This window comes from Pteropus vampyrus, unplaced genomic scaffold (assembly GCF_000151845.1).
Source record: "Pteropus vampyrus isolate Shadow unplaced genomic scaffold, Pvam_2.0 Scaffold79, whole genome shotgun sequence".
Taxonomy (NCBI): Eukaryota; Metazoa; Chordata; class Mammalia; order Chiroptera; family Pteropodidae; genus Pteropus; species Pteropus vampyrus.
This window is the reverse complement of record NW_011888860.1, coordinates 607,644-634,863: the sequence shown is the minus strand read 5'-3', so window position 1 is coordinate 634,863 and position 27,220 is coordinate 607,644. Positions and strand designations below refer to the sequence as shown.

At 32.9% G+C, this 27,220-nt stretch overlaps 1 protein-coding gene across 2 annotated transcripts in view; it reads left to right on the top strand.

The window, feature by feature from the left end:
- Window positions 1-27,220, top strand: part of PDS5A (PDS5 cohesin associated factor A) — a 110,643-nt gene that overhangs the window by 39,676 nt on the left and 43,747 nt on the right. The window contains exons 6-16 of one of the 2 annotated variants that reach the window (XM_011362750.2): window positions 1,491-1,617; window positions 4,116-4,196; window positions 6,037-6,177; window positions 9,501-9,616; window positions 11,576-11,670; window positions 12,532-12,677; window positions 14,762-14,913; window positions 16,362-16,475; window positions 21,902-21,983; window positions 23,241-23,289; window positions 23,527-23,666. In XM_011362750.2, coding sequence (XP_011361052.1) covers window positions 1,491-1,617; window positions 4,116-4,196; window positions 6,037-6,177; window positions 9,501-9,616; window positions 11,576-11,670; window positions 12,532-12,677; window positions 14,762-14,913; window positions 16,362-16,475; window positions 21,902-21,983; window positions 23,241-23,289; window positions 23,527-23,666 — 1,243 coding nt within the window. The remainder of the gene's footprint in view (window positions 1-1,490; window positions 1,618-4,115; window positions 4,197-6,036; window positions 6,178-9,500; window positions 9,617-11,575; window positions 11,671-12,531; window positions 12,678-14,761; window positions 14,914-16,361; window positions 16,476-21,901; window positions 21,984-23,240; window positions 23,290-23,526; window positions 23,667-27,220) is intronic. The other variant, XM_023532171.1, reaches the window with a different exon arrangement.

The window sequence follows — 27,220 nt, the reverse complement described above, 5'->3', positions numbered from 1 at the left end:
AAAACCATTAGGCTCTGCCAGGATCTTCCCTTCCCACCCTGGTCTGGAAATTTACCAAGCAGTAATCTGGGGGAAATTGTAGGGTTCATCTCATTTGTTTTCCTCTCATGATGTCCAGTGTCTGAAAACTGTTGTTTCATATCTTTTGTCCAGTTTTTAGTCGCTTCGGATAGGAAGGTAAATTCTCTCTTGTTGCATCTGAGCCAGGAACTGTGGAAATCATTTTTGTCTGTTTTCATCTCTCCACTTCATTCCTTTCCTATGCCCAAGTATACATGGATCTGAGAGCGGATACTCTCTTCAGTTTTTTTTTGTTTTTGTTTTTGTATCAAGCTGAATACCTCTGTTCTTCACCCCCTACACACACACACACACACACACCCCACCCCACCCCTGCTCTCCAGCACAATCTTGGCCTTTAGTAGTTACAGAAAACTAACAACATGACAGTTTTTTCACTAACTTTAAAAATTTTCATCTTTTGCATTTTACCACTAAGTGCCCAACAGGTCTGTTATACATTACTTCAAGTTAATATTTGAAATAGGTGAGAGATACATAAATGATATTCAAATTTAGTTTATCTTGATTTAAACTTTCCTATATCTATAGTAGTATAACTAAATTATAAAATTGCTCTTGATTTGTCTTTGCATATATATTTTAAGTGTGAAAATGGACAGATCAAGTCTTTTGTTAAGATGCAGTCATAAGGACAGAAGGCTAGATGTTCTACTAGTTATAACAGTTTTGTAGCCAGTCTTTTTAGGTAAGTTTGTATGAGTAGTAGACATATTTAGTAGGCCTACAGTTGACTGTTCATGGCTAAGGAAGCAGGACCAAAACTGATTCTTTATACCTTGTTGATTTTTTATTTGTTTGAAGTTCTTTGAGAGATATGAGGGTGACATTTTCAGAGCCTTCTAGTCATAAGTTCTGGTAAGCATTTTATATTAGACTTTTAATTTTCAATATTGGTGAACTAAAACCTCTAGTGGCAAATATGTATAGAAAAAATTACTTATTGGTTTAGGCTTTTTGTGTCTTTATAGTTTTACCTTATTTCGGGGGAATGTATTAAGATCTAAAAGGATAAAAAGCATAAAATGTCTACCTTCATTATCTTGTCATTTTTTTTGTTTTCTTAAAAATACTATGTTTTATAATTAGGCCATGTAAGCAAAGATGGTCTTTCTTTGAAGTTGACATTTTTGTTTGGTTGAATTTAACTTACCATTTGTATCCTAATTGTTAGAAACTTAATTTATTTTAAAGGTCTTTGTTTTTATAAAATACCTTACAACATCTTAACAGCTATTACAATAGTCAACAGAAGAAGAAGGTTAATAGAGCAGCCAAAATTTCTTTGCCGTTATTGGCATGGTTCCCTCAAATGAAAATTCTTATTTATCTGAGATAGTTGTTTTAAACTGGAAAGTTTAATTTTCCTTATGTAAGCTTAAATTTTTTTTTCTTGTTTCTTTTTTTAGCAATAGCCACAATAAGAAGGTACAGATGCACATGTTAGACTTGATGAGTTCTATCATCATGGAAGGTGATGGAGTTACTCAAGAATTATTGGACTCTATTCTTATTAACCTCATTCCTGCACATAAGGTCTGTATATATGAAACTATTAAAGGTTAATATTTAAAGGGAGTACTACACATATGAAAAATAATTGTTTTTCACCATTTTTGATCCCACATAATTATTCCTACTGTTCATTCCCCAGTCCCAAATAAAATGGAGGAACACACATCTGTCTTGTAGCTATTGTTTTTAGAAGATACATTGATTAACATGTTAATATTGTGGAAGATTTTCATTCAGTTAAATGCTACCTGGCAAACTAAAAATGTTTCAAATTTGCCAGTCATATCTCATCTAGGAATTGCAAGGGGTTAGAGTATTGTCTTGGTTAGTTTTTAGTTTCTTTGGTTAGTTGGTTTTTTTGGAAAAGAAAATAATCTTCTTCTTTGTAACATAGATATAAGAGTATAGGAATTTGGATTTCTTCACAGAACTCTTACCTTACATTTTTCTTAGGCATTTCCAGAAAAAAATTTGAGCAGAAGCAGGAACTATGTTTAATGTTAACCATAGTTATTCGTTAATTAACATTAGTTTTTAACACATTATAGTTAATGTGTTAAAATGATTCAGAGCTATGTATTCCCCCTTGGGTTTTTTGTTTGTTTGTTTCTCTCTACTAGGTTCTCCTAAGGATCTGAGGGATTTAGCTCCCTACAAACTCTACCACTGGGCTGTACTCAGGCCTACCCCACTATTGATATTTATCCTCCTGGTCTTTTCTCTAATGGTTCAGTGACCTATTATCAGATGTTAGATATAGTTAATTATAAATTCTTTCACTCTTGACTCTGTCTAAACATTGTTTACATTTTATTAATTCAAGTGAATTTGTAATTGGTCAAAATTTCGAGTGTGTGACAAAGGGGTAGTAAATGTCATGCAAAATAAGAGAAAAACTGAGAGGAAAAGGTAGTTTATTTGGTGTTTATTTTTTAGTTATAGAGTGTTTTTATGAATAGGAAATATACCCTTTTGCGAAATAGAAAGACTGTCTTAATTTTGAACTAATCTTATTTTTGCTTCAGCAGCATATCTACTAAAATTTTGAGCTGATGTCCTTTTGCCCGTGGAATAAAAGCTTGGAGCAAGGGTTAGAAAACTACAGCTTATGAACCAAATCTGGCCTATTGCCTGTTTATGCCAGTAAAGTTTTATTTGAACAGAATTATGTCATTCATTTTTATTTTGTTTATGATTGCTTTTCACACTACAGCAGAGTTGTATAGTCGCAGCAGTGACCATATGGCTCACAAAGCCTAAAATGTTTACCATCTGTCTCTTCGCATCAAAAGTTTGCTGACTACTTGACCTGGAGTTCAGGGTTTCCTAATCTCTTTTTGGGAGAGGTGCAAAATGATGGTGAATGAATTTTAGTTTGGTTCAAAACTTCAAAGTATAGCAATGTTAATAGGTACTCTTCAAAACAAGAATTCCAAAGAAAAGGTGGTACATATACATGGTGGAATATTACTCAGCCATAAAAAAAAAAAAAGAAGAATGAAATCTTGCCATCTGCAACAACATGGATGGACCTAGAGGGTATTGTGCTGAGTGGAGTAAGTCAGACAGAGAAAGACAAATGCCATGTGATTTTTACTTACATGTGGAATCTAAAAATAAAACAAAACAAAAACTCAAATACAGAGACCATTTCAAGGGTTGCCAGATAGAAGGGGGATTGATTGAGGGTGGCAGGTGAAAAGGGGAAGGGATTAAGAAGTACAAATTGGTAGTTAAGTACAAAATTGTCATGGGGATGTAAAGTATAGCATAAGGAATATATATAGTCAATAATATTGTAATAACTATGGATATCAGATGGGTACTAGGTTTATGGGGGTGATCACTTTGTAAGTTATATAAATGTCTAGTCACCATGTTGTATACCTGAAACTAATATAATATTGTATCCCAACTGTAATTAAAAAGTCTTATTTAAAACAAAAATTTCATTTTCAATGTTTTAAAAAATTAAAATCTTTCTTTTTTACAGTTTTTCTCAGACCCTTGATATGTGATAATGCATAGGGAATCTTGAAGCGTGAACATAGTATTCAGCATTTAAAAAATATAATTGACAATTTTACTTGGAAAACTTTCCACTTTTATTTTTCCTCAGAGCACACAATGATTAGACAATGAAATACTGAGATCATGAGTTAGAGAGGGGTGTGTATGTGTGTGTGTGCGTTTAGGATATGTGAGTGTAATTACCAGTTCAAATTGGTTAACAAACAAAATCAAATAGCCTTAGATTGATTTTGTGTTTAGTAAAACTAAACTTGATATAGAATGGGGCTTTTGGCTCACTAATGGCTTTTAGTTTTTGATTCATAGTTGTGAATTCTGCATATAAGACCACTAGAGGGTGTTGAGTAAAACCTTGAATGGGATTCCATAGTATTTTTTTCTTCATATTTTGTAGATTTGAAGACTGTAGTGTTCTAATGGTATATCTCACTAAATCGTGTAAATTCACTAAATCGTTTGTAACTTTGCATATTTTTATTGTATTTCAGAACTTAAATAAACAGTCCTTTGACCTCGCAAAAGTCCTGTTGAAAAGGACAGTCCAGACCATTGAGGCATGCATTGCCAATGTATGTATTTTTGCCTATACTTATTCCATAATTGTGTAATTCTTAATCCGCGTACTAACTTATTAGAACCTTTCACATATAGGTTTATTTAGCCTATAAATAGTTGCATCTATTTAGAACAAATATATAAAAGAACTGATGTGTTCAAATGTGACCAAATGCAGCATACCTTTATAAGTTTTATTGACATTATTTTTAAATGGCACAAGATGGATGATGTTATTTTATGAAAACTTGTCTGCAACTCATCTACTGCCTTTGTATTTATGTTTATCTTTTATCTTCTGGATATGCTGATCTTTTTCACTTTCTCCCCTCATCTTCATCTTTGGCTATCTGTATATTTTCCTCTTCGTGTCTCTAAGTCATTCTTTTGAACCTCTTTTTTTCCTTCCTCTTAAATAGTTGCTATATAGTAATATAAATACTTGTTTTTACTTTATTGAAGTTTGGATTTTTTGCCCACTAAAAAAACAGTAATTTGGAACAAAAAAAAAATCGTTATAATTCTACTCCTTAATTTAGCAATTTTCTCACATTCAAAACTTTTTTCATATACTCTATATAAATTGTCTTAATTTATATATACCCATATTTTGACATTATCTTCTTATTTATAATAAGAATGACTATAAATGAACATTTGAATTGATACACACCCATAATTCACCAAACCATTTCCTTACTACCTTATATTTAGATTTTTATCAGTGTTTTCCTTCAGTAATTACCTTTGTGAGTGTAGTATTTACCGTTGAATTATTTTCCACATATAAAAACCCAAATGAAAGTATATTAAATGGCATGAACTACTAGTATTTATATTACTAAGTTAATACTTAAACATGGTTTCAAAAAAGGTTTCCTAAATAACACAAGAGTATACAGTGAAAAATGTGTCTCTTCAACTCTGAATAACGATTCTAAAGTCTCATAAATAACCATCATCAATAAATTTTCATATATCTTTCAGAATTATTGTTCTAGTCTATGCTTATTCATGTGTGTCTGTTTTTCAATTTTAAGACTATTGTCCTTATTCTTTTCAAGATCAGCATAGTAAATACGAATATTTTTCTAACTCTTAATTTACGTTGCTTTTTAAAAGAAATACATCGTTTAACGATACTACCAGAAAAATATATGCTTTTATTAGTTGCATGCAGCTACTTCTTTAGCATTTTAAATTTAATATTTTTTTCTAAGTGTATACCTCTACGTGTGTTGGCAGGGAGTGGAGATCTCATTTAATTTATGCTCTTGATATTCTCTGTTTCTTCCTAGCAGTCTTTTAAATTATCAGCTAACTTTTGTATCATCACCTTTTCCTTCTCTTTGTCCTCTGAGTCAAAATGTATTTGACTTTTTTTGAGTCTAAAAAAAACTCATCACCACCTTCAAATACTCTTTATTACTAAAGTCATGGTAAAATTAGTAAACAAATAAAAATAAAAAAGATTAAGACTTTAAGAATTTTCTCTGCTATAAGGAAATTTCTCTATAAAATTCTCTCTGATAAATTACAAAAACTATTTAAATTGTTTTGATGAAAGTTAAGATTCCTAGAAATGTCATATAAATTTCAAAGAAAGCTAACTAACTCAGTTCTTTTTTCCTTTTCCTCCATATAGCATTCATAATTTGATATTTAGAGGTTTATTTCATCTGTTTTGGTGACCATCATATTATATATTAATAATTGAAATGTCTGCTCTGTTTCATCCCCTTCGGCTGTATATGTACTATCTAATTATATTGTTTTTTTAAACACGTATTTATTAAACAACCTAAGTTTTTAAATGAAACGGATATTTTATTTTTGTTTTAATGTCTCCTATAGTTTTTCAATCAAGTCCTGGTGCTGGGAAGATCGTCAGTAAGTGATTTGTCAGAACATGTATTTGATCTGATTCAGGAGCTTTTTGCTATAGATCCTCACTTATTATTATCTGTCATGCCACAGCTTGAATTCAAACTGAAGGTAGGACTGACTACAATTTTTAAGCTCTTTAAGCTTTAAGGGAAAAATATATATCACATAGTTATTCTTTAAAAGAATAAAATGTGAGTTCAGTTTATCTTTTTATATTTAGTTAAGATACCCATTTTCGAATCATTTGAATAAAACAGTATCTCTCATCTGGGCGATAGGAGAATTTACACTGCAGAATTATAACTTACCTAGTTGTTAAATATCTGATATACACAGTGACACAAATAATAGATAGGAAAAATAGTATTATTTCAGAAACTTATAATACATGTTATTAAATAATATTTATTATTAGATAGGTATGTTTTAGAAGAACAAAAGATTTCAAACTGAGTGCTCAAAGGGTCTTGATTACGACTACATAACCCTTTCGTAGTATATAGGTCAAGGACAAAATCTTTACTATATGAGTTGGGAGTGTATTTTTTTTTAATGGGAAATTCGTAACTCCTCAAAAAATATGAAAAAGCTGACACTTGATCCCCTATCCTAGCTGAACTGCAGAAGATAACACCTTATGATTGCTTAATATTCTGGACTTTTTGAAAGGCTTTTTATATCCAGTATCTTACCTGATCCTTAAATCGAACTATGGTACAATTAGGACCAAAATGACAGTTTTTATTTTTGGAGTGACAAACTTAAGATGAAATATTTTACTCAGTTACACAGTTAAAACAGAATCGAGGTTAGAACTTTGATTTTTAGACTCTTAAAACATGGATAGGTAATTAAGAATTGTCCAAACTGTCTTTATTACAAGCATTTGTTATTTAATATAAAGCACATTGTACCAGGCTTCTAAGGAACTCTGTTGTGTGGAAAATGTTATATAGGGCAGCAGTCCCCATCCTTTTTGTAACCAGGGACCGGTGCTCCTATGAGAATCTAATGCCTGATGACTTGAGGTGGAACAGAGGCGGTGATGCTAGTGCTGGGGAGTGGCTGCAAATACAGATGAAGCTTCACTCACTCATCTGCCACTTACCTCCTGCTGTTGCAGCCCAGTTCCTAACAGACCATAGACTGGTACCACTGGTTGGGGACCCCTGAATAGAGAACAAGGTTTTGTTTGTTTTATTAAGAGTTTATTTTAACAACAGCCTATAAAGAGGAAAGATGTTTACATGCCAAATTATTTCTAAGTAAAAGGCGTTAAAATATTTTTTCCCAATCTGTTCATAGACTCTGATTATGAAGTCAGGCCTCTTTAATCCTTAAACAAGACTGCCATGATAGATGGTGAAAAATTTTTAGATTTCCATGTGTGGACTTAATGTAAACTGAGGGAAGCTAAGCTATAGAGGTTGTTCATACCCTATTTTTCCGTAGGTTCATTTATCTAAAGCAGAAGTTGCTAACAAGCTGAATTCAGCCCCAAATTGGTTTTTTTTGATAGGTTTTATTTTAAAATCTCATACAAAGTGTTTTTTTAGTTGCTAGCATTGAATGCATGAATAAATTTAAAAACCAAATTTTGTTTAAAAAGTGCAGACGTGTGCATTTTCTTTTTTAAAAAAACATGATTTGGCAACATTGGGTCCTTATTTCTACATGACAACAAAATGACTAGAACTGAGTAGTGGCACCTTCGTAAATGAGTTATGAGCTTTTCAGTTTACCACAGTCCCCAATGACTTCTTTATCATATACCTTCTCTTCATTGATTCAGTTTGATTTCATGGGTGTACTTTAAAGGTACATAAATTTTTATAGATTTCTTAATTCCTTTTTTTAAAATTAACACTATAGTCAGTTAATGTTATTTCTGACTATGTGATCTATTTTAGTACTCTATAAAACATAAGGCCATTGATCTTTATTTTTTTTGTGTTCTGGATAAATTCATTTAATTTTTAAACTCAATACTGAGCTAATACTGTGTCTAAATAGTAATTATAATGGAATATTTTGTTTATTGTCATACAACGGTGCCATCACCTGTGTTCTTATTTGCTCCTGACTGCAGCTTTAGCCTGTACCAGTATTACTTTTCTCATCATGAATGAAGAAACTGAGATCAGAATAGTTTAGGTACTATCTATATATTAGGGTACCCTTTTTCGAGTCACTGATATGTGCTAAACCAATAGCCTCGGAAGTTTTTATGACTGATGATTTTTCTATAGTTACATCTCTGAATCATTTAGTTACTGCTTTTCATAGTTAAGAGTCCTAAATTACAATTTCTTTGATTTTACTCTATACCGGGCCACTGTATGAATTGTTTACACTGTCACTGCATAGGTCTACTAAGCGCTATTCTCATATGTTTCAGGGGTACCTGGAGTTCTGCTATTAGTAGCCTTGACTATAGTTATCAGGAAATTTGCCACATTTTACATCTTAGACTTTTTTCATGGCATGCAGAGAGAGAGAGAGACTGCTATTTACATCTGTTTGATAAGAGTACCTATTTTACCCATCAAACCCCATTCCGCAAAGATATTCATAAGCAAGAGACTATGTCACATGGTCTTTATTTTACACTTTTACTCTCTTTTTCCATGAATTGGATTTTTGGTATTGCTTTAGATATTGTATTTGAACACTTAAATTTGAAATTGCTTTTAGTTATTGCCTTTATTTTCCTAGTAAATATGTGATTTTTAGTACTTCCACATATCATATGGTTTCAGAATAACTTAATTTATATTGACATGACATCACTAGTGAAACTAGAATAGAATTTTCATAACATATATTGATTCCTGTTAAGAAAATGGGCCCTTATCAAAAAACTAAGTTTTGCTTTTTTGTAGTGTTCAGTTCACCTGATCCTTTAGATCCTCTTAAGATTCTTGTTCTTCTTTTAAAATGAGTTTTCCTGAATTATGACATTCTTCTGTGTCTTATTCTCCAGTCAATAGGGGATCCTTGATTAAAACTTCACATATCACAAAACTTTAATTGATACGTGTTTATGTTGGTGCTCAAATTATAGGAAAGATTTCCTGTAAAGAAGACTCATTAGGGTGGGAATTATTTGCAGCTTTGCCTTTCACAGAACTCTTTCTAGGAATCTTAGAGACTGTTAGAATTGAATGATTATCTTCGTATTTCTATAATGTCTGTGTAGATTGCAGACAAGCAGTGAAGTAGGCATAACTTAGCAGTTGGGAGGGTGTGAACTAATAGCAAAGAACCAGATGATCTAACATTAAGTCAATGCATAATAAAGGAGAGCATATGACATTTTAAAGTTCTCATCCTTATAAGCAGAAACACGAAATTGTAGCAAATGTTCCATTTTATTTTCTGTGACCTGATGAATAAACCACACGATTTATATATTTTCCCTTTTCCCTTAGAGCAATGATGGAGAAGAGCGATTAGCTGTTGTTAGACTTTTAGCTAAATTGTTTGGTTCTAAAGATTCTGATTTGGCAACACAGAATCGTCCTCTTTGGCAGTGTTTTCTTGGACGGTAAGAGAACATAGAATTCTATGTATTTTATATTTTGGAGGCCTGTCAATCTGGTCTACTTGATTTAAAATCACACATATCAAAACTTTCATTGATATGTGTTTGTCTCTTTAGTATCTGTGTTGTTGTCTTTCTTGGAGAATAAACCGTGGACAAATTTTTATGAAGAAAGCTCATTATTTACCCACATAACACTTAATTTTGTGTGTGATAAATAATGTCATTAGAATAGACAACATCTAAGAATGTTCAAAGTCTTAAGATTTTTAAATCATGAGACTGAAGACACAGTGATCCAATCTATGCCATTTTTTAATCCAGCAATGTATTGATTTACTGCTGCTTACCTTTTAGATCTGTAGCTTATCTAATTGCATGATATGGGTTTTGAACTAATTTGGTATTATCACATTTCAAAATTGAAAATATCATTGCTCTTTTAATGTTCCATCTGAAGAACTTAGAATTATTCTATCAACTTGATAGTAAGTTTGAAAATAATCTATGAACTTTATTAAATCCCCCCTTGCATTCCCTGTACATATTTCTTTGCTTCAAACTGTGGCTAAAAAGTCAATTTTACTATTAGTATTCTGGAGAATGTTTGAGATTCATCATTGTATAATTCAACTAGTTCAGAAAGTGGGCTCAGAAATTTTCTTAAATTTGATAAAATACACATAATGCTCTTAGGTTAAATATTAAAGTATAACAAATCTGAGAAATCTCAGACACTGACATAATGATATCTTAAGTTATTTGCTCAAAACAAGCCATTTTGAAGATCTTAATAGTAATAAACGTTGAGTAACTAAAATTGAATTTATAAGAAATTAGAAAAGAATGAAGCAACTGTACTTGTCCATACACAGAGAAGTGATCCTGCCCTTGTGATTGAAATCACTAATTATAGCAAAACATTTTAGCAGAAGTGCAAGAGTCCATTTTTTACCTGGATTACTTCTGAAAACTAAATCAACTGTAAGGGGCTTCTTACATTCATAATTTTACATTCACTGCTGTCTCCAACAATGGGTCTCTGATTCATAGAAACAAAGTATTAACAGTCTGTTTTATTGTATTGTGTTCATTAATTATTTGGCAATAAGTAGTTTAATACTTGTAATTTACTTGATCATAATGGCAATGCTTTCATTTTTCTCTGCAGCTAGAAAATTAAATCCTAAATGTAAGATTTTATTAAAATATAATTATCTCTGGGTGAAAAAAGCCATGGATATTAAAACATTTATTAAATAACTTAAGTTTAATTGGTTGTTTTATGTGATCACTTCAAAAATAAAAATATTTTCTATTTAAAATCACATTATTTATAAATTAATAAATGTTTTTTAAATTGTCCAATAATTTTAAATTTGAGAGTTGTTCAGCTTATATGTGCAGTTTTGAATTCACATGTGGTATTTCATATTTATTGAATTCTTAAAATATCTTTAAAAGTACGTTTTAATACAAGTTGGTCCCGGCCATATGAAACTTTGTTGTGAGGCAGTATGATGACACATGCATTTCATGCATTCACCTTTGAATTCTAGATCTGCCTCATTTATGTCTTGCTTTCTACCTCGTATCCCTGTAGTATTTTCCTCCTATAAAATATATTCAAGTAGATTTTGTGTTTTTAATATTTATTTTTTATTTGTTTTGTAGCATCATTTTAAGCTCTTAAATTTTTGGCTCCACAAAGTTGGTAGTTTTGGTTGGGGGCTGTGTTTAGACTGTTTTTTGTTTTAGCATGGTAAATTTTGTTTTCAAAAGTTTTTGTGAAATTATGTATCTTTTTACTTTATATTCTTCCTTCAGAACATATTAACTTATTATAATAACACATTTCTAATCAGTAATTTTTTGTTTATAAGCATTTACATAACGTTAGATATATATACATTATTTAAAAATAATTATTTTGCCTTAATTAAGTAATCTTTTTATATGTAGATTTAATGACATTCATGTTCCTGTGAGATTAGAAAGTGTGAAATTTGCCAGTCACTGTTTAATGAATCACCCAGATTTAGCAAAGGATCTTACAGGTAAGCTAGTGGTTTATATTACAACTATGAGAGTAATCATGCAAATATATATTTTAGATGTGGCCTTTGACCTTAACTTTAGTTTCTGAATAGGTTTTAACTCTGGCACTATTTCGAGTCTATATTAGTTATGGACTAGTAAATGATTTTACGTTTATACATTAAAATTACATTTGAAATCATATTGTAGTCTTTTGGAATTTTTTGGAAATCATAGTCTAAGGAAGTACGCTCTAATGATACTGGTTTAGGCACAAACCATTATACCTATCTGATAATTAAATATAATAACATATCTAATAAGTGAAAAAGTGATTATCTGCTGGGCTAGACTAGAATTTCTCAATCTTCACTTGAATGTAGAGCATTTAAACCTACAAATAAATGGCTTCTCTCAAAATGCTGTTCATCAAAAGAAATAACATTTTTTAATTTATGTTTATATTTTAATTATTTAGGAATTTTTTATAGGTCATATAATGTTAATTCTGTATTTTATATTCTATAATGTGCAGATACATATCAGCAAACTTGCCAGAAGCAGTTTTACTGTTTTTCTTTTGCCTTTTAATTTGTATTATAACTTAAATTCTGATGTTTAATCAGATACTGCATTGTGATTTGACTTTTCCAGAATAGTCGATGTAAAAGACATTATTTATTGAGATATTACTATAAATAGTATGGTACAGTTTATTTTGTAATTATATAGGGTATTGCCGCCTCAAAATTAAAATGATTTTAATTCATGCCATATTTTACAAATGTTTCAGTATGGACAAAAGCTTAAAGTATTAATCTGTCTGAACATGACAAATAGTATAGCTAACATTTATCTTAAGTTTTTTTCTCTTATTACAGAATATTTGAAAGTTAGATCACATGATCCAGAAGAAGCTATTCGTCATGATGTCATTGTCACCATAATAACAGCTGCCAAAAGAGACCTTGCCTTAGTAAATGATCAGCTACTTGGCTTTGTAAGGGAAAGAACACTGGATAAACGGGTAAACTCTGAGAAGTTTTATTTTTTTATAATTTACTATGTTTGTATTTGCTAAGTGCAGTAGAAACTAATTTCTATTATACTTAAAGCTTTTCTGTGTGAAAATCAAATTAATACAGTACCAAATAAGAGCTTATAATTTGTTTTTTGTATATCTTCTAATTATCTTTACAAATGAATACATTGGATTCTATAGCTTTTCATACTTTAGGCATAGGTTTTTCTTTTAGCTTATGTTTTTAAAAAGAATAGTTAAATTAAAGTTTTATTATTACCTTTTCACTTACATGATACATTTCAAAAGAATAGTGATTGATCATCTGTATTTATTATACTTATTTTCAGAAGTGACTCTTTTATAACTTAGGTGGATCTTTCAGTCATTAAACTAAAAGAATATCATACTTTCTATGATGATGATTGCATATTGATACCAGGGCAGGACTAATGGTTTTATGTTTACTCTTTTTTTGTATGATTTCCTCCATGTGGATGCAGTTAAAAATGTGGGTAGATAAGGCAAGCTACTACTAAGAACAGCAATAGCAGTTGCTAAAGAATAGTGTCATCCTTAAGCAAGACAGACATGCAAGGCAGGATGATTAGACATGCTACTTATTAACATTTTTAATAAAGCTTGCCTTTGCACTACGCTATTTTATTGAGGGGAATAGTTGAAAATCTGCTGTCCTCCTGAAACCAACATAATTTAGCTATGATTTCAGGGTGAAAGAGGAGGTATTTCTTGGTTATGAAATAAAGCAAGAGGTATTCTTTAAGTTCTTCTTAAAATTGTCATAGGAGGCAGTTATATAGAGTGGACACTGTGTAACTTGTTCAACTGTATCAGTAATTCTCACTTGGAAGATTTTTTTTCCCCTTGGCTTTAATTTATTTAAATGAAAAGACACTCTCCCTAGTGGTCAGTTGGTAACTGGCCCACCCACCACCCACACACAGTGGTTTAAGGTATTAGCATTTATGTTATTTTTTCCTTTTAGAAACATTTCACTCCTACTTCTGCCAGTGTTTGTTTACAGTTTCAGAAAGAGTGAATAAATGAATCTTCCTGAAACTGCATAATATATGGTCGTAATAGTACCTGCTGAACATTTTAGGATCTGGATTTTTGTATAGTAAATTAGATGACCTTGGGTTGGGTATAGCCTTTCTGAAATTTGTTTTCTCTTCTATAAACTATAAGGACAAGACTTAATCTTAGATTTCACTGCTTAAATTCTTGGGTTTTATGTAGGAAATGTGAAGGCATCTGTTACGTGTTGTATGGAAACAGTTTCATTCCATCCACTAAATAGCCTATGAGAAAATAATACAAAAGTTTTATAAAGGAGTATTACCTCAAACCAAAGACAGTATACTCTTATTTGTTATTGACACTACCTTTTTTGGTTATTATTTTTATTATATCTTACTATCATGGTTCTCTCTGTTTTTATAGTCTCCTTTTTTGTCCACCTTCCTCCCACTACCTTTCTTTCCTCCAGGTAAACCATCCCTGGAGTTTAGAAATCTCAAAGAGTCCTTCACTAACTAGAATATAGCTAGGTAAATCCTTTGCCCTTTTAATCTGCAAAGTAAGATAGTTTATTTAAGATGATCACTAAGGTGCTTTCCAACTTAGTAATTCTAGGATTTTAGTATTAAATTTTCCTCTTGTTCTGAGTTAACATGAAAAAGGATATAACTAGGATAAAACAGTCCAGATGATAAAGCTGTTGTTTAGAGTGAATCACACACTTTTATCTTTTAATCACTTCTAAAACTTGGCCAAAATTGTTTTAGACAGAATCAAATGAAATTTCTGTAAAATTTACTGTTACTTGGCTTTGAAGGAAATAAAAAGTTGGCAGATGATTTAGCAGTATTTACATTGGATAATTTCTAAAGTAGTCAGATTTCTAAGTAGGAACATATTCAAAATTGTTGGTAAAGTAATTTTGTCTGTTACAAAAAATATTGTGCCAGTTTTGTACATGTCTGATTGTGTAAAAAATTGGCAATTTTTGCTGATGAGAATACTAAAATTTGATATCTGGCTCATTCAATAAATTTTATACTTTATAGTGGAGAGTAAGAAAAGAAGCTATGATGGGTCTGGCTCAGCTTTATAAGAAATACTGTCTTCACGGTGAAGCAGGAAAGGAAGCTGCAGAGAAAGTCAGCTGGATAAAGGACAAACTTTTGCATATTTATTATCAAAATAGCATCGATGACAAGTGAGTAAAATGAATATAAAAATGCTTTTAATTTTTTTAATATAATTTACTTCTTAATTTTTTAATTTATTTATAAACCTAGAAATCATTTTCTATATATTTTTAGATACTATGTCAAAATAAGACTCTAGCCAAGATTGTGAGGTAGCATAATAATAGTGAAATAGATATGGGTTTTAGAGTCAGACTAGAGAACAAATGTTCATTTCTGCCCCTTGTGCTCTTACACTACTGACAAATTTCTGTGCACCTCAATTTTATCTAAAAAGGAATAATAACAAAGCCTTCCTTACAGAATCGTCATGTGGATTAAATAGAATAATGACTGTGAAACCCCTAGCCCTATCTATGCCTTGCAATAAATACAGTACTATTCAATAACTGTTAGTTATTATTTTTCCATTTTTCAATGCTATAAGTACCCATAGAGGTATTACTGTGTTGTTGTCAATGAGGTATAACTTACATATAACAATTATATTAGTTTCAAGCATGTAACATAATGATTCTATATTTGTACATATTGTGAAATGATCACCACAGTTAAGTCTGGTGGACATCTCTCCCCATACATAATTACAATTATTTTTTCTTATGATGAAACCTTATGTCATTTTCTGAATGTTACTTATAACTCTGTGTTGGATTGTAATGATTTCGGTTTTTGCAAAATAATTTGTAATGTTTTATTGAATTAGACTGACTACTTTGGCATCACTGGATCTGTATTTCATTGATTAATGAAGAGCCCTTATATTTTCTTATTGCAGTGATATTGAGTAATAAATATAAGCTTATTAGCAAGACTGTGGAAAGAAGAGAGATGAAATGCATACAGGAAAAGCTAAATTTTCAGGAAGTAGTATGAAGGAAGATCCTCCTGGTTTTCCTAAATAACTGTATGGGAAAGGAACCAAATTGTAATCATAAGGAATTAATGTTTTCAGGGTTTCTGTTTTGTTTTGTTTTTTGAGAATTAGCTATTCTTGAGATTATAGCTTTACATATGTAGCGTTAAGTAATTTGCTATAGCTCCAGACCAATGAAGAAGAATAGGTGGGATGAACAGCCTACCCTGTGTTTAGAAATAACATGTAACCCTAAAATGACAAATATTTTATGCTGACAAATTACAAAGTAAAGCCACAAATAGCAACCATAGCTCTAAATTTAAAAATAATTGTACTTCCAAGGAGAACAACTGATGACATACTGATCTTTTCCATCGCATTTACACACATACAGATTAAAATTGGCACGTTATGCATGAGTGGTTAAAATATGAAATGGCTGCTGTCTCTAAAAAGTAGTGGTTAAAATATGAAATGGCTAAAAAGAATAATTGTGTTATTTAGGGGTTTTTTTTTTTTGGTTTGTTTCATAGACTAGAGAAAAATCTCTAAAGAATAGAATAATTCTGTTATTTGGGGTTTCTTTTTGTTTCATAGACTGTTGGTAGAGAAAATCTTTGCTCAATATCTTGTTCCCCACAACCTGGAAACAGAAGAAAGAATGAAATGCTTGTATTATTTATATGCTAGTTTGGATCCAAATGCTGTCAAGTAAGTTACTTTTTCAATAATTATTTGGAGTGTTTCCTGAATATTTCATAAAATTACTTCATCTTATCTAATTAATTGTTGATAGGGTTGTTACTTCATCTAGTTGAATCAAGAACCTCAGATAAATATTTATAGAGAAAAATTTTATGATATAAGTTCAGGTAAGTCGAAAGCAAGAATATTCCTGTATGCATAGGCATATTTGGCAGCTGAGTCAGTAGTATGGTTTCAGGGATTCACAGAAGTCCCTAAGTCAGAATGGTCACTCTACTTCAGTAAAGCTTTTTAAAAAGTAAATGAGTCTGGAGAGTGTGTCAAAATGGCAAGGTAGGTAAACGTGGTGCTTGTCTCATCCCTTGACCACATTAAAATTACAACTAAATCAACTTGGAGAACCATCTGAAGTCTAGCTGAACCTATAACAGGATATAGAGAACCAGTAGGAGGAGCAGAAATGAAAATTGAGCTGGTCCTGCGTATATGTGTGGCAGTTCAGCATCGGGAAGGATATGTCCTGCAGAGGTCACTTTGAAGGAGTGAGGGTGGCCCCAGCTTACGGTTCCAGCACCAGGGAGAGGAATAAAACTCAGTGAGAATTCCGACCACCTGGGAGAGAATGGAAGGAACCTGGAAATCCAGATATCCCCTTAAAGGGCCCAGCACAGACTCATTCACTCACAGACACTCACCCTGGAGTCCTGAGGAGGGTCATCAGCTCGGAAGGTGTAGGAGACGTATGGGGAAAGACTGAGTTGTGTGGCTTTGGGACAAGGGCTATAGAGGGACAGCCGCTATTGTCCCTTTATCAGGTCCTCCTCCTGTGTAGCTTACAGGCAAGTGTTATCTTACCTATGTTGAACCTCTTCCCCTGTGCAGCCAATTCTGAATCTGCATTGGCTTGGTGAGATCAGCTCGATCCACCCCATAACTCCCTGAGAATCTGCCCCACCCAACTCACAAATTGCCCAGTAACCAGCCCCATTCTGTGCTCTCAGCAGGGGGGATCTTTGGACAGCAATCTACAGGCCTCGGCTCATGCACCTTGGGAGAAAATTTTGGTGGCAGGGAACCTGCACTGACCCAAGTATCTATTAAGCAAATCTCAGGGGTGTACAGGCCCAAGAGTCACAGTGGCTGGCATCAGTGTGGTCTGTGATATTTATGAGTAGCCACAAGCTCAGCACTGGCAACAAATCTGAATCTGCTTGACCAGGTGAAATCTGTTCGCTTTACACATGTGACTCCCTGGGTCCTTGTCTCACCCAACCCTTGTAACCACCCAAAGGCTCTTTCAGCTGCTAGCAGGCAGCCTCAAGCCTTTGGGTGCCCTGGACATTTTAGCTAAGCTGCCCCAGGCCCGGTACTGGTGACATAGGGTCTCATTGCTCAGTATGGTTTCTCTCACTTGCCTCCAGGTTCAGCACAGGCAGTGGCCACCCTTGGATCGCTTTGTAGCTCCTTCCGGGTAGCCCTGGACAGTCATAGGCAACAGCTGACTTTGGCCTGCATGGGAGCCCTTCCCAAGGGGCCATAGAACCAACATACCTGGAACCTGGTGTCAGACCACAACAGAGCACCACCTGATTAGTCCCATGAGTGGCACACCCAAAGGGTGGTCTCATCAGGTACAAGGAACCTGCTGGGGCAACTCCCATTTTGTGGGGTCAGCCCCCACACAGCTGCTCATATCCTGTGGGTGCGGCCAGACCTCACAGCCAGTCAGCACAACTCATTCCCATCTGCTGATGTGCTAACAGCAATCAAGGCTTAACTACAGCAGGAGAGTACACACAGCTTACACAAGGGACACTCCTGGAGCTCTTGGCACAAGTGATCATGGAGATAGTGCTGCTGGATCACACAGGGCACCTACTACATAAGGCCACTTGGCCAAGACTGGGAGACATAACATATCTACCTAATACATAGAAAAGAACAGAAAGGCAACTAAAATGAGAAAGCAAATATGTTGCAAATGAAACAACAGGAGAAACTCTGGAAGAAAAACTAAATGAAATGGAGGCAAGCAATCTACCAGACATTGTTTATAAGGATGCTCAATGAACTTAGGGGAAGAATAGAGTTCATTGAGTTTTTCAACAGATAGTAAGCTTAAAAAAGGACAAAGACAGAGAATGTTAAAAGCAGCAAGAAAAAAGCAGTTACCCAAAAGGTAATCCCATAAGAATGTCAGTGATTCTCAACAGAAACTTTGTAGGCCAGAAGGAATTGGCACGAAATATTCAAAGTGATGAAAAGTAAGGACCTACAACCAAGACTGTTTTACCCAGCAAGGCTATCATTTAAAATTGAAGAGATCAAGAGCTTCCAAGACAAAAAACTAAAAAGAGTTCATCACCATTAAACTAATGTTTCAAGAAATGTTAAAGGGCCTTCTTTAAGAAAAAGAATGGAAAAAATAGGACATAAATATGAATGATAAAATGGCAATAACGATGTACATATCAATAATCAATTTAAATGCTCCAATCAAAAGACATAAGGTAGCCGAATGGATAAGAAAACAAGACCCATACGTATGTTCTCTATGAGAGACTTACTTCCGATCGAAAGACACAGACTGAAAGTAAAGGGTTAGAAAAAAGATATTTCATGCAAATGGAAATGAAAAAAAAGAACTGAGCTAGCAATACTTATATCACACAGAATAGACTTTAAAACAGGCTATGATAAGAGACAAAGACATTACATAATGATAAAGGGATCAATCCAACGAGAAGATATAATCCTAATAAGCACCTATGCACCCAACATAGGAGCACCTAAATATTTAAACAAATATTGGCAGACATAAAGGGAGAGATCAGCAGTAATACAGTCATAGCAGGAGGCTTTAACACCCAGTTGACACCAGTGAACAGATCTTCCAGACAAAATCAGCAAGGAAACAGGGGCCTTAAATGACACACTAGACCACATAGATTTACTTGGCATTTTTAGTGCGTTCTACCCCAAAGCAGCAAAATATGCATTCTTTTCTAGTGCACATGGAACATTTTCCATGATTGTCCACAGATTAGGCCACAAAATGAGTCTCAAATTTAAGAAAATGGAAATTATGTCAAGCATCTTCTCTGACCCCAATAGTATGAAACTTAAAATCAATTACCTGAAAAACATACAAACATGGAGGCTAAATAACATGCTACTAAACAATGACTTGGTTAACAAGGAGATCAAAGAAGATACCTAGAAGACAAATGAAAAGATACCTAGAAGACAAATGAAAATGGGAACACAAAAACTCAAAATCTGTGGGACATAGTGAAAGCAGTCCGAAGAGGGAAATCATAGCAATGCGGGCCCACCTCAAGAAACACAAAAAATTTCAAATAAAATTCTAACCTTACGCTTAATGGAACTAGGAAAAGAACAGCAAACAAAGCCAAAAGTGAGTAGAAGGAAGGAAATAATAAAGATCGGAGCAGAAATAAATGAAATAGTCTCAAAAACAATATGAAAGATTAATGAAATCAAGAGCTGATTCTTTGAAAAGATAATCAACATTAATAAATCTTTAACCAGACTCGTCAAAAAAAAAGAGTGGACCCAAATAAAATCAGAAATGAAAGAGAAGTGACAGCTGACTCCACAGAAATACAAAGAATTATAAGAAGATACTACGAAAAGTTATATACCAACAAATTGAACAATCTGGGAGAAGTATACACATTCTTAGAAACATACAATCTCCCAAGAAAAATCTGAACCAATGGATTACCACTAAGAAACCAAATCGGTAATCAAAAAAGTTCTAGACCAGATGGCATCACAAATGAATTTTAGCTAATTTTCAAAAAAGAATTAACACCTAAACTCAAACTATTCCAAAATATTCAAGAAGAGGGAATGCTCCCAAACTCATTTTACAAGGCCACCATTACCCTGATTCCAAAACCAGACAAAGATATTACCAAAAAAAACGAAAATTACAGGCCAGTATCCTTGATGATCATGGATGCAGAAATCCTCAACAAAATGTTAGCAAAACAAATTTAGCAAGACATTAAAAAAATCATACACCGTGATCACATAGGATTTATTCTTCATATGCGAAGTTGGTTTAATATCTGCCAGTCAACGTACTACATCAAATAAAATGAAGGTTAAAAAATCATATGATCATATCGATAGAGAAAAATCATTTGACAAAATTCAGCATCCATTTATGATAAAAACTCAGAAAAGTAGGGATAGAGGGAACATACCTCACCGTAATAAAGGCTGTATGTGACAAACCTGCAGCTAATATCATATTCAATGGAGAAAAGGTAAAAGCATTTTTCCTTAAGATCAGGAACAAAACAAGGACATCTACTTTTTTATTCAACATAGTACTACTGGAAGTACTAGCTATAGCAGTCAAATAAAAGGCATCCAAATTGGAAAGGAAGAAGTAAAACTCATTATTTGCAGGTGACATGTCATATAGAGACAACCCTAAAGATACCACCAAAAAACTTAGAACTGATAAATGAATTTAGTAAAGTAGCAGAGTACTTGGTTGTATTTTTATACATCAATGTTGAACTATCAGAGAAATTTTAAAAACAGTTCTATTTACAATTGCATCAAAAACAATAGCATACCTAGGAATAAATTTAACCATGGAGGTAAAAGATCTGCACTCAGGTTTTATAAGTCGTTGAAAAAAGAAATTGAAGAACATGCAAATAAATGCAAGCCTATAACAAGCTCATAGATAGGAAGAATCAACATGGCCATACTACCCAAAGTAATCTATAGATTCAGTGCAATCCATATCAAAATGCCAATAGCATTTTTCAGAGAACTAGAACTAATACTCCAAAACCGTACATGGGACCATAAGGATACCAAATAGCCACAGCAATCTTGAGAAAGAACAAAGTTGGAGGTATCATATTATAGCATATCACACTATACTACAAGACTATAATAATCAAAACACCATGGTACAGGCATAAAAACGGACACACAAGATCAGTGAAACAGAATAGAGAGCCCAGAAATAAACTGACACCTATATGGTCAAAGGAGGCAAGCATCTTCTCTGACAAAGGAGGCAAGAATACACAATGGGGTAAAGGCAGTCTCTTCAATAAATGATGTTGGAAAACTGGACGGATACACGCAACAATGAAAGTGGACCACCTTCTTAGACCATATATAAGAATAAACTCAAAATGGATTAAAGACTTCAACATTAGACTTAAAACCGTAAAACTCCTAGAAGGAAACACAAGCAGCAGACTTTCTGACATTTCTTTTAATAATATTTTTTTCTGGCATATCACCTCAGGCACAGAAATAAAGGAAAAATAAGTGGGACTACATCTACACTATGCAGCAAAATTAGTAAAGTTGACTGATTACCAGTATTGTTGGATTGTGTACTTTTTTCATATTTATAACTTTATTTACAGAGCTCTCAATGAAATGTGGAAGTGTCAGAACATGCTTAGAAGTCATGTCCGAGAACTATTGGATTTGCACAAGCAGCCTGCAGTAGGTTCATGATTTGTTTAAATTCATAATTTGTCATTGTTCAGTATTTCTCTAGTTACATATAATGAAGCAATCGCAAACTATCTCAAGTCTTTTACTTTACAAATGTCCATTAAACATAATTGCTATAGTTATCCAAGTTAAATTTCCATTTCAAATGAAATCTAATTTTCCAGCATGAGGAAAGAAAAAGTGTTTTCTGGTTTACCAGGTATTTAGACACTAAGATTTGATACATAGTTTTATCATTTTTCAAATAATTAGAATTAAACCTCAAGATAAAATTCTATTAGAAGTTATATTTTTTTTCACTCCATGATTTTTGGCCCTTCTGTGGAGAGTCAGTAACAAATCAGATATCAATCCTATAACTATGACAAAGTCAAAATAACCAAGAAATTTTGCCCAACATTTTCTAGAAAGTGAGTGAAGGAATCTTGAATGATCTCTTAATATGCTTCTAAATGTATTTGCTACAATACATGTCTGCACCAGGGAACCATAGATTGAGACCCCTCAAGGGACACTAAAGCAAGAATTGGCAAACTTTTATTGATAAATGACCAGTTAGTAAAAATTTAGGCTTTGCCAGCCATACAGTCTGGTGAACTGCTCAACTCTGCCTTTGTAGTGCAAAAACAGTCATAGATAATATGTAAATGAATGGGCATTATTGTGTTCTAGCAAACTTAGCAAAAACAGGTGGTCTCTGGAACCATAGTTTACTAACTTATCCAAATTTCTCAAGTTTCATACAGATTTAATAATAAAGTCATACTTTATTGTGATGGAGAAAGAAGTACCTTTTGGAGAAGAGATGATTTTCTGAGGTTTGCTAATAGGCCACAAAATAGCTAATAACTCTATTCAGGAAGAAAAATTTTTTATTCACATTTTTAGTTAATTTTTTTTTTTTTTTTTTTTTAGTGTATGGCTTCACAATAACTTTGATATAATTGTTTTAATTATCTTCTGTTCAATCTTCTGGCAAGTTAATTTCCCTGTGAAAGTTTGGTACTCTTTAAAAAATTTTAAATACCTTTCCTGCTGACATTTCGTTTCCTTCTGTTTTTTTAAATTTAATAGTTGTTGCTACTCTAATTTTTTTAGACCAACTTAGAGTGTAGAAATGGTAATCCATTTTATAGTGGGTAGATTGTGATTTTTTTAACTTAAAAAAGTTATAATACTAAGCATAGATTTTCTTATGGAAATTTGTTAGCACATAATTTCTTTTGTTTTTGTTTTCAATTTCAGTCAGAGGCTAACTGTTCTGCCATGTTTGGAAAACTGATGACCATAGCAAGTGAGTATGTTCATTCACTCTGTGCATATATATAATAAATATCAAAACAAAAATAATTTACCCAGTGGGACTATCAATTTAATATTTAGAGAAATAACCCTTTTCTTATAATTTTATTTCTAAGTACCAGTTAGGCTGATTGTCTTTTTGATGGCTCAGCATTATTTTTAACACAGCTTCCTTTTAGTTAGTAGAGTAGCTTTCTTTTGTAATACTGATTCTCTTTTAATTTTATAGAGAATTTGCCTGACCCTGGGAAAGCACAAGATTTTGTGAAGAAATTTAACCAAGTTCTCGGTGATGATGAGAAACTGCGTTCTCAGTTGGAGTTATTAATCAGCCCAACCTGTTCATGCAAACAGGCAGATGTTTGTGTGGTTAGTAAATTATACTTTCACATTTGTTCTTCTAACTTTGCTTATGGAAATGTCTATTTCATTAAAAACTGCTTTACAGAGATTATTTCATTCATATGAATTTACCAATATTGTGAGCTCTGAATTATTTAATAGTATATCTGTGGTCAACTTTAGTTCTCTACTTACTACTCTTCAGCCAAATTCCAGAAAAAAACACTAAGCAACTAAGCCAGGGACATTGGTCCTAGGAATTGAGCAAGATAAAATGCTTTGTATTTAGTTTACATGTGTTAAGTAAATAAGAATTTTCTAAATGCTTGTGTGTGCATGCATTTTCTTCTCCCATGTATAAGCATGGAAATAATTCTTGTCAATAAATCAGCAGTAGTTAACATTGCAATAAATACGCATTTATACATAAGGTAATTCCTATTTAGGCTTTTATTTTCATTCTAAGACTATTTTATAAAAACTAGTATCACTGAAAATATCAGGAAAAAAAATATCAGGAAGGAAAACTTCATTTATTCAACATTTTATGAGACAGTTCTATGTTTGAATTTCATCTACACCACTTAGAAGCAATGTGATCTTTAGTAAGTTCTTCAATATTTTTGAGTCTTTTTTTCGCATCTGTAAATTAACAACTTCATAGGGTTGTTAGAAGATTTTATGTGTATATATTCTAATAACATGGCCCTGCACTGCCTTTTAGGATTTAAGTAAATTATATTTCTATGGTATTACACATATATGACAAACACTTGGGATCAGGCTTACAGAAATAAAGAAAATTTCAGATATTTATGTCTAGCTTTGTTCTGGAAGTAATTGGGATGGATAATTATTTAAATATATGATAAGGGTTAAGGACTCTCAAAGATGTCTATACAAAATTGTCTATGGAGTAGGTATTTTTTATTTAGTCTAGAGATACAGAGTCTCTAAGTGAATCTAAAAAGACCAGTAATTAGGAAGACATAGGGGAAGCCAGTGTACGAGAGAGAACAGTGGCCTCTTCTATTGGGCCTAGGGATGTGGATGTGCCATGTTCTCAGACTATCTCAGTCTTTGCACTTCTGAGCAGGGTGGTTTTTGCTGAGAACATTTAAAGGGTTTCATTTACTTCGATATTGAGAATTCTTGTTCCAAAGTTATTGTGTCCTGCAGGTCATCTATTAATGTAATTAAATCAGAATGAAATAGCTTGAAATACCTTAAAAATATTTGGTTTATGTGAATTTAACCATATCGTAAGCTCTGAATTACCTATGAGTAATTAATTTTATAGATAAGGACATTGGATTTTAAGTAAGTGAAGTTTCTCATCCAGTGTTTCACAGCTGGTTATAGTGGCTGAGCTGCAGGTGAAGTCTAAATCTCATAGATCCATGGTAATGTTCTTTATATACATTCCATCATTGTTTGCAAGAAGAACCAGCTCAAGAAACATGCACCTTGAGAAAGAATAATCATGGAGTATTTTTGTTCTGAGAGGAAATAGGAATTGAGCTTGAGGAAAAAAAATGGCAATAACATAACATGAATCTTTACTATTTGCCAGACCAGAATTCTCTTACGAGTTTTCAAATCCAAAACGTATATGCAAAACAGATGTTTGTAACTAGAATATCTCAGGATGAATGCTTCAACTAATCAGGGCTGCTCATTTTAGGAACCAGGAAAGTAGGGATGAGGTCTGTACTTGAACTAGAAAGAGCATGGTATTAATACCTTTTGGGAGGGGAGGTTACTCTGAGGATTTTTAAGTAATGGGCCACAAGAAAGCTAATAGAACTATATTCCATAAGGAAAATTTCTACTCTTCACTTTTTTTAGTTCATTTTCTTTGGTGAATGGTTTCACAGTAACTTCTCTTCTAGCTCTTACATTAGCACTGTGTATTTTGACATTATTTATCTGTATTTTCTCCTGTATAAAGTAGGACTTATAATGCTCTTTAACCACTCAAGAAAAGAACCACTGTTAGAATAGTTTTTTCCATTTTCTGGAATATCTTTATCATTTTGTTCTCCCTAAAGGCTACTGTACTGGTATTAGTTATCCACATTCCTTTTTCCCTGATAGTTTTATTCTGAAGTAAAAGAAAAGAATGAAGAAGAAATTCTGTCATTCTCTGTAGCTTTCATTCTATCCTTGCAGGTCCTTTCTCTGTCCCTCTACTAATGTATATTTACCACCACCTCCTTTTTTTTCTAAATGACATTACCTATCACTTCTCAAAAGGTGAACATTACTCAGTAACAGAGTTAATAGAAATGGAGATCTAATATTTTTCTCCCCTTTTGTCTCAGTTCCATTCCTGACAATTTTCTGCAAAACTATTTTGAGCAAGGAATAACAATAGACATATACTGTGGATTAATATATAAATCCATGATGATATATTGAGAGAGGGTGAGCAGTGGTATTGAAATATGTGCTAGAAGATTTGTTTTCCCTTTGGACTTTAGGTTTTGAGTTTCCACACCTTGGTTCTAGAGAAGAATCACATATTTGTTAAAGCTTCAGCTCTGCTGTTGTATGCTGTAGCATTTTCCTATGACCATGGTTACCAAATTTTAAGATTTTCTAGGAAGCTTGTTAATTCAGTATTTGTGATAGTCTTAGGTTTGAATTTCAGCTATACCATTTACTGCCAGTGTGACCTTCAGGAAATTGTTCAGTATCCGTGAGCATCATTTTCTTCATCTATGAATATTAGCAATCTCATAGGATTGTTAAAAGAATAAGTTGAAATTTACCTACAGCCTAATACAGGCACCCCCTGCACTGCCCTGTGAGCTGTAAATAGTTAACTCTTCTGGTATACATAATAAACTAGGAATTCTTAAGGATAGGTCTGGAAAGTGATCATACCTCGTTATCTTTTAACAAAGTCTCAGTGATTCCAACATGAGTAAGTTCATGGACCACACTTTAAAAAACCCTTTCCTGCAGAATTCTCCACATGTGCATTGTAGTCCAAATTTTATTTTGTCTTTTAAGCCTATACCATTATAATCCACTGCATAATTTAGTAAATTGTATTATCTTGATATCTGACCAAGGTTGCAGTGTAGGTACGTAACAGAGGCAGGCAAATATATCAGTAGAGAAAACCATGTTGTAAGTATTCTGATGGAATCATGTGCTTTGGTAACACAAAGGAACAATACCCAGCCCTCGCATAGGTGGAAATGGGAATCACTTGTTCTAGAATAAATGACTCCTGAGTGGAATCTTCAAGAATGAGAAGAAATTAGACTGCTGTGTCAAGAATGACTGCTCTATATCTTGCTTGAGTGAGTGATGTCAGAGGAAATGCTTCAAGAAGATAATGAAGTATGTTCTCTCAGCAGTAAGTCTGAGGTTTAGGCTTGGTTAGTAAGTATTAGAACAATATTATCTCTTGGAGGAGGTAAAGAAGAAAAGAACGAAAAGGGACGTGATGCTAACTTGTGTTAGTAACAATCATAGAATGCTTCCTTTTTTCTTTTAATTTAACCTCTGTAATTTAATGAGAATGATACACAGGTCCGATATTGTGATTTATAGTGAATACATATTTA